Source organism: Taudactylus pleione, unplaced genomic scaffold (assembly GCF_031769625.1).
Source record: "Taudactylus pleione unplaced genomic scaffold, aTauple2 ptg000376l, whole genome shotgun sequence".
NCBI lineage: Eukaryota > Metazoa > Chordata > Amphibia > Anura > Myobatrachidae > Taudactylus > Taudactylus pleione.
The window spans coordinates 4,600,975-4,614,549 of NW_028284777.1; the positions used below are offsets into that span (position 1 = coordinate 4,600,975).

At 41.3% G+C, this 13,575-nt stretch overlaps 1 protein-coding gene across 2 annotated transcripts in view; it reads right to left on the bottom strand.

The window, feature by feature from the left end:
- The window catches only part of MAPK10 (mitogen-activated protein kinase 10), a 255,191-nt gene that overhangs the window by 42,520 nt on the left and 199,096 nt on the right, over positions 1-13,575 (bottom strand). For both annotated transcript variants that reach the window (XM_088445014.1, XM_088445015.1), the window contains exon 10: positions 5,688-5,812. In XM_088445014.1, coding sequence (XP_088301140.1) covers positions 5,688-5,812 — 125 coding nt within the window. The remainder of the gene's footprint in view (positions 1-5,687; positions 5,813-13,575) is intronic.

A 13,575-nucleotide genomic window follows, 5' to 3' on the forward strand; every position in this document is an offset into this window, starting at 1 on the left:
AGGGTAATTCAAATGAACATTATGTACTGCCATCATGTCCTCCTGTGCACATTAACACTTAATACAGAAGTTAAATATAATTTATTTTCCTGTGCACCTTTATGGGGTACAAAGGAAATCTAGCAATGTTACAAACAAAGACAAAGAAGGACCTTTGCCTGATCGTTCAGGAGGCTCTTTACAGCCATCACATTCAATTAAATTCCCCCTATATATCCTATGTTCATTTTGCGAATTCTGCTGTGGTTGAAAGATCTAAATATATTTTTAATTTGTTATTTATATATTTTCCACATATTCTGCTGTGTCGTACAATAAGATGTAATCATGCTGTGCTTTAACATTCTTCATAGTTGCACAGGTCAACATAAATCTATGTATATGTGTTATATCAACAAATCACTCAATATGAAGTGACATAAACAAATGTAGTAGACTTAAGAACATAAGAAAATACTATTTTCGATTACTTTCATTTTCTAAGGCTGTACATCAAAAGACCTTGAATAAAAATGAGTTTCTGAAAAAGTATTTTATCCAGAACACAGATGATGGTGACATTTATAAATCTCTGCAGCTTTATGGATAAAATGATGGATGGAGCAATGTGTGACTCACAAAAAGCTTCACATTTTTTTCAGCGTTTTGTTAGTACTGCATATACATACAGTATTTATGATGAACAATGGTGATGCCTCTGAAGGACTGTATTTTATAGTGCAAGAAAAACTGACAATGCTTGGAAGCATAACACTTTGGAATATGAGATCATAGACTGTGACAATACAGCATATACAGTATTTTCTTCAGCACCATGGAGAGCAGCTGAAAAGGAAGCTTTATGCTGTATATGCTTCAAAATGCTTTTCTTCTGTGATTGGCAAGCTCGGGAAAGATGAAAAGTAAATGCTGATATTCAACAAAGCAAGAATTTTATAGACTGCAACAGCAGTAACATATCTAGATACCAAAGCCAATGGTGCAAATTTGGGTTTGGGACCCCCTCCAGTCCACTGTACCCAGGCATTGCCAATAGTCATTCTCCCTGTTACCCCAGCTAGATGATATCTTAAGTAATTTAAATGGGGACTTCACAATTGAAAAGGTCCTTCCTGTCAGCAGAATAATAGCAGCTTCTATTAGATTCAGTTTAATGCTTCCTGGCAGATAAGTCCTAACTGGAGTGGCCTTCTGCCCAGTTTCCCTGCTGAGAAGAAGGTCATGTCACGTCATGCAGTAGCTGTATGACACGTAGGAATCTACTGTAGTGGAGGCAGTAAATTTGCGAGATAGAACAATCAATTCTGACTGAAATAAAAGATTGTGTTAGTAGCAAAATGTACAAGTAAATGTATCTTTTGAAACAATGGTTATCTGTCATACAGGGTGCTGGTAGTATTCATTTCTGGGGTGTCAATATCCAGCAGTTGTGTCTTTAATGATAAATACAAGAAAAGGGAGCGCAAATAGAATTCATATACATTTATTAGAAAATTTATCTAAAATTCAATTAGAAATATGTCGTATTGAACCAACAATAATACAATTCACAAAAGTATCTTTACAAATCTCACATTAACCTCAAATTCTCACATATAGCGCAATCAAAAAAACAATGGTTAATACTGTAATAGCATGATAAGTAACAATGATGCAAAACTGGTGTACACTGTTGCTATTATCCCAAATGGTGAGTGTTGTAATGAATCACTTTAAAATTAGGATAGTTCCGTTTCCGGGTTAACTTAAAATAAGCCAGACACAGTTAATATGTTCAGTGCTTTCCTTTTTGATGTCCCTGCACTGCTTGTTAGTTCTAAAAAATATCCAGATAGAACCGATTATAATTGAAATGGGTTTTAACCAGAGAATAGTGGTGACCGTCACTTTGGAGAAATAATGGTTACTTAGCTGATTTTCCGTGTTGTCTAAAGACAGTCTGTGCAAACCTGATCAATACTCCTCCCGGTCCCGTCAAAGCACTGGTTTATTGACTGAACATATTAACCGTGTCTGGTTTATTTTAAGTCCATCCGGAAACTGAACTATCTTAATTTTAAAGTGATTCATTACAACACTCACCATTTGGGATAATAGCAAAAGTGTACACCAGTTTTGCATCATTGTTACTTATCATGCTATTACAGTATTAACCATTGTTTTTTTGATTGCGCTATATGTGAGAATTTGAGGTTAATGTGAGATCTGTCAAGATACTTTTGTAAATGTTATTATTTTTGATTCAATACGACATATTTCTAATTGAATTTTAGATAATTTTTTGATAAATGTATATGAATTCTATTTGCGCTCCCTTTTCTGGTATTATCTTCTTCCAATTAGGGGTTAGCCACCCCTTTTGGTGAGCAGCATATAGATTCTATTATTTTTACCACGGCGCCCTTTATTTTCGTGGTGTCTAATGATTTCATGTACGTATACGTTTATGTTGACAGCTCAAAGGAACATGTACATCTTAAAGATTATAAACCTGTAAAATTTTGATTTGGTCTATTCAAAAGTATTTATGATTAAGCCTATTACTATAAACTATATGTTACTATTGATAGTGGTGTGCATGCTGACTACTGCTGTTATCCACAAATATTAAATACTGAAACAGAGCATCAGAACGAAAAGCCTCTACAAAATGCAATTACAGTATTTGTTCAAAGACGCTTATGACCGTATCTTCCATATAAGTGATAAACAGCAGCATACAAATTATGTCATGTTTTAGTTAATCATTCACTTAAGGCTTCATTTCGGGGGGAATTGAAGTGAACAACAGTTTGTTTAGCTCCAGGAATGAGTGCCCAGAGCTATTCAATTGGCCGCGCTATAAACCCATGACTAGAAGATTTCTGCTTGCATCCTGATGCGCAGGCAGAAATCCCACTTAACTAGTGCTGGGATGGTAGTTGCGGGCTTACCGCTTTTGCTAACAGCATCACATTCGACACTTGAGTCGGAGAAAGCTGTTTACTGTTACTTAACCTCGGCATTAATCGCGTTAAATTGCATCTTCTGACTTCAGTGCTGTCTGGGGTGTGGACAATTGAATAGCTCCGAGCACTAATTTCTGGAGCTAAACAAACTCATGTTCAACTGAATTCCCCTCTTAAATTTAGCACCAAAGCAACTGTGCAAATGCATTTATTTATTTCTAAAATTAACAGTTAAAATTAAAGCTCTGCAGAGACTTTTGTATATTCTAGGCCTAATGGTTGAAATCCCTTCGAGGGTCCTCCTGTCCCTCCAGCACCAATTCTATAAAATTAATTTGGATGGGCCAGCTCCCAAAGTTGAGACTTCGCACTCCGTCGTGCGCATGCGTGAGACCCGGATAGCGACAGGCAATCCGTCGCTCCGGGCCTCGCACCAAAGGGGGCGTGCTGTCGATGTTGTGTAACAGCACAGACCCTTTGGTGGGCAGGTCAGGGGGGTGGCTGCCCAGACGGAGGCGTTCCCATGGGAATACCTACCCTTTGGGGCCGGCCCCACTGACATCACAAGTGATGTCAGTGGGAGAGCTTTCGGCTCTGTTTGAGCCGAAAGCTCTCTGGGGCTTGCGGCCATGAGACCCTACCACAAGGGTCTCGTCGCAAGCCCGATGGTCGCGATGGTCTTGACCATCGCGACCATCATCCTGGCCGCTCGCATTAGCTGTGGGTGGCAACCCACAGCAACGCGAGCGGCAAGGAGGCCGCTCCATAAAAAAAAAAAAAAATGCCCTGATTCAGAGCGAGTGCTCTGTCAGAGCGTCCGGCTCTGAATCAGGGCCTCTGTACAAGCCTGCCAAGGAGTAGACATTAGCAATCTTCAGTTCTTTTTCTATCCAACTCCTCTCACTTAGCATGTATTGTAGCATTTTTCATCTGACACCAGACTCTGGGTCTCCATTGAGTTGAATTTAATCAATTCTATTTCTGTCTACACTGCACTGTTGATCCCCCATACAGTCCCTACAGTAGCATTTTCGCTCCAAATCTAGGATAGGCATACTCAGAACTTTGATATCATCTCTGACCCTCCAACCCTTGTGCCAATCAGGGATAACCAGACATTGCCACCTGGCTTCAACTATTCTCAGTTCTCCACCTGGATTTCACTCTTTTACAGAAGATCTAGAGAAATACCTCACCCCCTGTGTTGGATTATTTCAGTATCTTGAGATACAGAATTTGTTTCACACTTGCCCTCCACGCACTGCCCTGGAATCCTTCAGCTGACTTAGATACCCATCGACAGGGCTGCTGTCCTACATCTACCTCCTCTTACTGAATGTTCATGCTCCTGAAAAAGATCCCCTGAGCTGGCCAGGGAGAAAGACATGAGTGAGCCCTCGATTATACGGTCTAGGGTGTATTTGATACAATGTTGTTACCTCTTACTCTTGCTCATACATACAGGAAAACTCTGCAAAAGAGTTCCTGTTATGTTACCTGATCTCTTGGTGTTGCCTTTATGTTGGCATGATTGTGAGCCGGATGGCACCCATGCTCCACATCTTTTAGGACTGCCCCAAAAAAAACCTTTCTGGGGAAAGTACATTGCCTTGTCTGTCTAATGAGCAACGTAGGTCCAAGTATATGGTCCTTCTTATTCTCTCCTCCCTTGCCCCTTTCCTGACACCGCCGAACATACTCAGCATTTGATTTGGCGCATTCTCAATTCCACACACTCTCAACTCTATTTCTCCTGGAAAATGTCACATCTCCCCTCCCTCAACTTCATTGTGGTGAAGAAGAGGTTTGTCTCCTTTTCCTGTATTATTTCTAGTTCACATATACTTTATGAAACACGGACCCCTTGGTGGGATCATTATGGAGCAGCCTCTCCATTATCCCATGACCTCTGAATAGATCTTAATGGTTAATGGCCACTGATTGGGGTCCCCCCCTTAAACGTCACTTATTGTATTGATCTATTCAAAAATTGTTACCATGATTGCCTTACCTTGTACCCTCCTTTCCGTTCTTTCTCCCCTTCTTAGTTTAACTATTATATTGAAAAATTCTCAACACACAGATTTTTCAATAGTTAAATAATGGACCCCATGCTGCAAATTATTGTAGTCAACTCCAATAACTGGGACATGTATTACGCCACTTTGACTGGGAGGCTCATGCTTTGACGTGGTCAAAAAAACTCCTCTGTACCTTAAAATATCTTCAAGGAAAGCTATTATTGATTCCATAGAGTAGAATGAAATGTGGTTACTGCTTCCTAAATGGTTCTCCATAGTAACAGTGTTAAATATGTTAAATACAATAAAAAAATATTATTGCCCCTTATAGTGTAATTGTATATTGTTTTATTAGTAGAGATGGCAAATAGCATCTAGAACATTATAAATATTTAATTAATTATTTTTAGCGAAACAAGATGTATGGGGTCAGGGTAGTATTAAGGCTTGTGGGGGCCCCTGGGCAACTACGTTGTTGGGGCCTCCACCAATAAAATTGACGCTCCAACCCGCCACTATTGAGGGTGGTCTCAGGGCAGCCAGTTCCAGGTTGCCGGATGGAGCACCCCATCACAACCGCATCGCCGCTGTCATTGCAATGTGCAGGGGCAGGGCAGAGCACACACACAAAACAGGGCCAAAACAGGGCCAAGAATCGAACACCTAGTGACACCTTTCTTTCTATTGCTATACACAAAAGCAGAATACAAAGTCTTACCGCCTCAACCTCCGCAGGGTCATACCAAACGTTTATGTAGGGATGCTGTAGTGCCTCATCTACTGATATTCTCTTTGCTGGGTCAATGACGAGCATCTTTGATAAAAGGTCTCTTGCTTGGCTGGCTGAAAATGGTGACAACATAATTAACTGAAGTTCATTAGAAAATCTACAGGTCTAACATAATGTTATATACACTCGATACTGTATAGGTTTAATAACAATTGTTTGATTACAAAAGTACAGCAATGGTAGCTTAAAAGTGGCAAGAATTTCTTAGCTCCCAAGCACCACTATATACTGCAGCAAATGAAAATATTTCTGAAAGTGATTCCATATTGTGTTGATGCTTATTTTTATTTTTACCATCTGTTTTGGTTGAAATACTATTTTTTTTATGCTAATGATCCCACTAATATATATATATATATATATATATATATATGTATATTAGGGGTGAGCGGATTCGGTTCTACTCGGTTCCGTTCGGATTTAAAAACCGAATCTTATTAGGTATCAGCTGTCACGAGTTTTGGATAGCCAATAAGATTCGGTTTTTAAATCCGAACGGAGCCGAGTAGAACCGAATCCGCTCACCCCTTTTATATATATATATATATATATATCCAGTCAAACCTCTAATGCAAGAAGTGCCGCCTGCTTCTTGCATTAGAAGGTTTGACTGGATATAAGTGTATATAGGAAGGCACCCTGGCTATCTACATCGTTTTCCTAGAGTGCCCATCTACATGTGGATTTTATATATATAATATATATATATTTTTTTTTTTTAACTATCAGCGCAAATTGTCTTAATATTTTGCAGGGCAATAATTATGTTTGAAAAAATAAAGCATAGTCTCTCCTACATATTACAAGAGTCATTCCGTGTGATGAAGGCATGGCCAATGTCACACTAAAACCCATCCATTTAGCTTGGAAATTGTGTAGTGTTAGTTCTATCTGGATCCCTCTTGCTTATCATAGCGCAGCACACACCTCCTGACTGTCCCTGCACTAAGGAGAAAGACATGACATCACAATACTATCCGCAAAATCATGACTTTTTAGAGTCATGATATATGTATGTATGTATTTATGTATGTATGTATGTATGTATGTATGTGTGACCCTCCCCTGTCCTAATGCAGTGCTCTATAAATCACCCCACTCCCCTGTAAATTATTCCTCCCATACTACCCTCCCATAGTTTCAATTCATTTCAACAACACATTATTTCTTCCCCACCATAACCCTGTGCCCTGTAATTCATTACTCCTTCCACTGTAATTCATGATCCCCTCTCTCAGCCTCCCCAGTAATTTATATTCCCTTCACTTTCTCTGTAATTCTTCTTCCCCGTTATCCTCTAGAATTCATTATTGCCTCAACCTACCTGGTAATTATTTCGCCCTGACCCTCTCCTGCATATTATATCTCCATCCTTAACCACAGGATGTATGATCACATGACTACAGAGAGTGACGTTGTTCTTCTCTGCTAACCTGCTCTAAAAGCTACGAAATGGGAGGGAAAAAGAGGAGAGAGCCACACAAACATCTCTAACATATTCAAACAACCCTGCCATCACCCCTTTCTCACTAAACCAATAAGAAAGGTGGATGTGTTTCATTAAAACTTCTGGACAGCTGGTGCTCCGTGTGGGGCATGGCAGGAGAACCAAACACTGATTATGTCACATATCTTACTCATTATTTTAGGCGCCTCCACAAATATGACTCAGGTTCATGGAGTCGCCTGGTAGCTCTATTTATTCTGTAAAATTCTATATGTAGATCTATTTTTATCATAGTGTCAACAAAGAGCTTATGTTTAATTTAATTTTATTTATTTTAATTGTAAATGACTAGAGTTAGATCATCTATTGCAGCAGTTATTCTAAACTAGTTATACACAGACAGACACAATCCAGAAGCAGAGGTGTAACAAGGTGCCATGGCTGTTCGTTGTCTCAGGGCATCCGCTGGTGTGTACTGGAACTCTGCTACACCTACAAACCTGTACACATGTTTCCAACAAATACTACATAGAGTAGGGTAATAGAGGGGAATGGAATAGAGGAGACTGATGTATTAAACATGTGGAAAGGGACGCAGGTCTACACTCTAAATCAGGGGTTCCCAACCACGGTCCTCAAGGCACACTAACAGTTCAGGTTTTAGGAATAACCATACTTGAGCACAGGTGACTTAATTAGTGCCTCAGTTATTTTGATTAAACCATCTGTGCACAATCATGGATATCACTAAAACCAGGACTGTTAGTGTGCCTTGAGGACCGAGGTTGGGAATCAATGCTCTAAATAATAGATGAAAGCTTAGGGGAGTCAATTAAGTGACCAGAGAATGTTTTATTAGTTGGAACCTTGGTGGAATGGGTGACAGGCATCAGTTTCTTTAAACATGAGCTAGCTATACCAGGTGGATATGGAATCAGCCAATTTATCTTGCAAAGACAGAATTCAGTATATGGGAAAGATTTCTGGACTGCACAACCTGACTATATATATGATGGGAGGTGCTACCTGATGAGACTAATTGCAGGCACAGAAACAGACAAATCTCAGGTGCACAACTCCAAATTATTAATAATATATATAAATGTAATAAAATTTTGCAATCAATAGAGGTTTTTAGCATAATCATGGCCAAGGTTATGGGCCTACCCACCATATCCAGGTAACCTCTTTCGGGTAGGTCCCTAACATACTAGGGTTCAAATCCAGAGTGCAGGACCCCCCAAAACTGGCCCAGCCAAGCTGCCCCAGGGCACCACCATAGTAAGAAAAGTGCAGTGTAAAGAGATAGTTAGGAGCAGCTGCAGCTGCATATAAAGAATGAAAATAAAAAAGTGAAGTACATATATAATAAACATACAGTGAAGGGTTAAAATGTGTTATAAAGGAAAATGTGTTATAATGTGGTGCCCTGAGACAGATTAACCAACACAATCCAGGGGGACCCACACCCCAAAAATGAACCAAAGTTGCACTACAGTATATAACTTGTAGGACTTACCTAGAATTGTGCCCAATACAGTGTGCATTTACATTACCATACTCCATGCTTTTAAACCAATAAGGAAGGGTGCTAATCCAGAATGAGGGCGTCTATTTTCCCTCAGAAGTGCAATAAAGCGCATTAAATGGAGTATATGGGAATTCAATCATTGATATAGAAATCTATCCTAATACACTCTGTGATAGAAAGCAGACTAACAGACTTCCAATTGAAAGGTACAGATTTACTGACCTGGCCAAGTTGTTGATATGATTTAGTAGCAATTTTTTTTATATGTGGGGATATGGATCATGGTGTGTAGGTGAATCCCACCAGACATGTATTAGAATGCCCACTGCTGAATGACATTGCCAATAGATGGAAGGAATGAGTGGGGACATTTTATTAAGGAGGTGTGTTTTGGGAGTGTTGCAGATGCACCGCAGGGTGTGGTATGAAAAGTCAACATTCCGAATGTCTACATTCAGAAAGTTGACAGATTCTAAATGTCGACAGTCACAATGTCAACATAGACTTTAGGTTGACATAGTTAAAATGTCGACATGTTCATAATGTCGACATTTAACATCAGAATGTCAACATAATTATTTGCATAATTTACCCTACATCTGCTTAACCTAACCCTAACCCTACATCTAACCATTAACCTAACCCTAAATCTAACCATTAACCTAAGCCAAACCCTACATCTAACCATTAACCTAACCCTATATCTAACCATTAACCTAACCCTACATCTAACCCTACATCTACCTATTAACCTAACCGTAACCCTACATCTAACCATTAACCTAACCCTAAATCTAACCATTAACCTAACCCTAACCCTACATCTAACCATTAACGTGACCCTAACCCTATATCTAACCTTAACATAACCCTAACCTTAAACGTAACACAAAAACGTGAAATATTAAATGTCCACATTATGAACATGTTGACATGTTAACCATGTTGACATCTGTGAATGTCAGAAAATGTTTTGGTGACCTTAAGTCCATATCAATATTCTGCCTGTTGACATTCAGAACCTGTCCACATTCTGGTGTCGACATTCTGACTGTCAACATTCTAACCTGATGCCGCACAGCCGCAGCATAGGAGGCCATGGTCAGAGAGTGAAACTGCACCTACAATAGGATGGCGGTGTATAAGGATCAGTGGCAGCTCCAAAGGTGGGGCTGCAGCGCAGTTCAAAATTCAAAGAGGGGAGTCACACCAACTGCCAGTGAGTCCCAGCCAGTGATGCTTGGCATTCTTTGAAATGGCAGTTGGTGTGGCTCCCCTATTTGAATTTTGAACTGCGCTGCAGCCCCACCTCTGGAGCCGCCACTGATAAGGATGCTGTAAAACAGATTGGTGCATCACTATACACCACCATCAGTCGCACCAATTGGTATTACAGCATGTACGGACGCTAAAAGATGGCATCTGCAGGGCCAGTGCAAGGTTTCTGGCCGCCCAAGGCAATAATTGACCCTACTGCCCCTGCTCTCTTCAATTCATTATATACCATCTGTCAGAGTCCCCAATTTATAATATGCCACGCAGCATGTCCCAAATTCATTATATACAATATAGAGATGCCCCAAATCATATGCCACACAGCAGAGCCCCAAAACCATAATGTGCCTTATAACATTGCCCCAATTCATAATATGCAATACATCTGTGCCACAAATTCATTATATGCAACCCAGCTGTTTCCCCAATTCAAAAAATATTGTTTGCCACATGGCTTTGCCTCCAATTCATAAATAAGCTGCACAATGTCCCCAATACATATTCCACACATATGTTCCCCAAATTCTTTATATGCTCTACAGTTGTGCCCCCAATACTTTATGCCACACATCAGTGCCCCAACATATAAAAAATACTATGTGCTGTGCTACAAATGGGGGCATTTCACTCTGCAGAGAGGGACAATGTCCCCCTCATCAACTGAACCCTCAGCAACTGTATAGTCCCCTCTCTTCTAAATAATAACCATAAAATATTACATATAGAACAAGTTACCTCAGTTATGATGGCTCTATAGGTAGTATCTCTAAAATGAAATGGCAAATTACCCCTTCATCAGAATCATATCCAATAAAAAGAGGATATAGAATGTTGTAGCTGTGAAACTATAACAAAATGGCTGCCGCATTGATAGTGTGTTGACTCTACTTGTTAACTTTGTACACTGGGGCCGGTGCCCTTAGGCAGCTGCCTAAAGCTGCCTATGGGAGCATCGGCCCTGGGCGTCTGAGCACATTTGGCTGCATGGATGTACATAGGGGAAGGAGTTTGTAAGCAGACATTTGTATAAAGTCGCACGTGTGTGACCATTGATAGGTGTAGCTGTTTTCGCTTTTGCCCCCTGAGTCAGGCCCTGTGCATCACCTAGCACAATTTCTAACACTATTAATATGGACTGTCTGGACTTAATATAATGTTATGTTTACATTATATCTTGCTAACACAAATATATCTATACTGAAAATGTTAAGAGAAACATAGCTTTAACACATTTTCAGTTATATTTCTATTAAATAATAGACTAGCTACTGTGCTTTAAAATAGTACAACAATCCCAATAAGCACTATAACTGCCAGTACAATGCATGAACATAAAAAGAAAGTTATGTAGAAATATAAAGTGCATGACATGGTGCTACATGATAAACATCTTAATTTTATATTTTATTTATTCAGTAAAGTTTGGTTTATAATATTGACCCTCAGTCATTCTAGCAGTGCACATTTTTCTCACGGAAGAGCATGAAAACAAATGAGTCATCCTGACAGAATCATCCCCTAGTGATTACATAAATACTTGTACTCATACAGTGCCTATAGAAAATCAGCATACCCTGTCAAAATCCTTTCCTTCTGTTACATTACACCCTGGAAAATAAAATCATCAAAAGTTTTTTCAGTTTATTTACACATTATAACCCTCAACATGAAGGTGAAAGTAACATTTACAAACAATCTTAACAATTAATATTATTGAATTACTAAAACACTTTTTGTATAAGTCATACTGATTCACAGGCAGAGGGGTTGGTTGGCGTTCCTGGAAACGGGGGCATGTTGGTCCCGTTTTCCGGGAGTGGCAAGGCAAGGCCAGGGGCTGTGTCCATGGATGCAGTTTCCTGGCCTCACATGCTGGCCAGCCTGCATAAGCTGAGGCTTACTCAGCTGGCCGGTGTCATCAGTCGCGATGGTTATCCCAGCCTACTGCCTCGGTCACAGTGCTGGTATCACAAATGCAGGAGGGGGTGTCAGACACCTCTTGCTACATTTGCATATTTGCAAGGAATGAATTGCAAAGCTGCTTGCGTGCAGCTTTGCAATTACGTCCACTACTAAATCACCCCCTGAGTACCGTTCAAAGCATTATTAAAAAGTGAACGTGTATGGCACCACTAACACTTTTTCTAGATCGGGCCATCCCTCCAAACTAGATGACAGTGCCCACAGAATATTGAGCAGAGAAGTAACCAAGAGGCAATGACCACTTTGAAGGACTTACAAGTCTTTATGGCTGAGATTGGTTGGTATGTGCAAGTGACAACTATCTCACAAGCTTTACACAAAGCTGGCCTGTATGGCATAGTGGCAAGAAAAATGACTCTTATGAAAATGTGCCACATACAGTACAGTCTTGTTTGCTCTTTGAAAAAAAAAAAACACTTGCAAGATTCTGATGCATTTGGCAAAAGATTGAATGGTCTGATGAGAGCAAGATAAAACTTTTTGGACTGAAAACCAAACGGTACACCATCAAAAACACACCATACCTACTGAGAAGCATGGCGTTTGCCAGTGGCGTATCTACCCATTGGCCAGGATGGCACTCGCCAGGGGCGCCGACCAAAGGGGGGGCGCTGTCCGGCAGTGCCACCAGCAGCCAAGGAGTAGACAAGTCCCCCGGCCCCACAAGTGTAGGGCAGACCGCAGTGAGAGCGGTCTACCCTACACAGTTTACAAACACACAGCGGCGGCTGTCTGTTTGTTATAGCAGCCAGCCAATGAGAGTCATACAGACTCTCATCGGCTGCTGTGTCCACGGAGGGAGCCGACTGGAGCTCACTCATGAGCTCCGCATTCCGGCTCCCCCCCCCGCAGCGGGTGATGGGAGAGACGTCAGGACATCTGTCACATCCCATAGTGCAGAGTGAGAGCGGGCTCGGAGGAGTGGACAGTGGCGGTTGTCAGCAGGAGCGGGGATCAGGTAAGTTGCTTTTTTTTTTTCTGGCACAGCACAGTGGGAGAGTGTGGCTACTAGGGGGCACTGTATAGGGGGTGGCCACTACTGGGGGCACGTTATGGGGGGTGGACGCTACTGGGGGCACTGTATTGTGGGGGCCGCTACTGGGGTCACGTTATGGGGGGGTGATGGCCACTACTGGGGGCGCTGTTTAGGGGGACTACTACTGGGGGCACTGCATAGGGTGGACTACTACTGGGGGCACTGTATAGGAGGACTACTACTGGGGGCAATGCATAAGGGGGACTACTACTGGGGGCACTGCATAGGGTGGACTACTACTGGGGGCACTGCATAGGGGGGGCTACTACTGGGGGGCACTTCCTGAAATTATGGGCGGAGGGGGGCGCCAGTCCATTACCTTGCCAGGGGCGCGCGGATCCCTAGATACACCCCTGGCGGTGGCAACATTATGTTGCATGGGTGCGTCTCTTCAGCAGTGACTGGGCAATTGGTCAGTATTGATGGGAAGACGGATGGTGCCAAATACACACAAATTCTTGGGGAAAACCTGTGTCCTCCGTAGATAGAGAGATGAAGATGGGCAGATGTTTACATTCCAGCACAACAAAACATACTGCCAGGA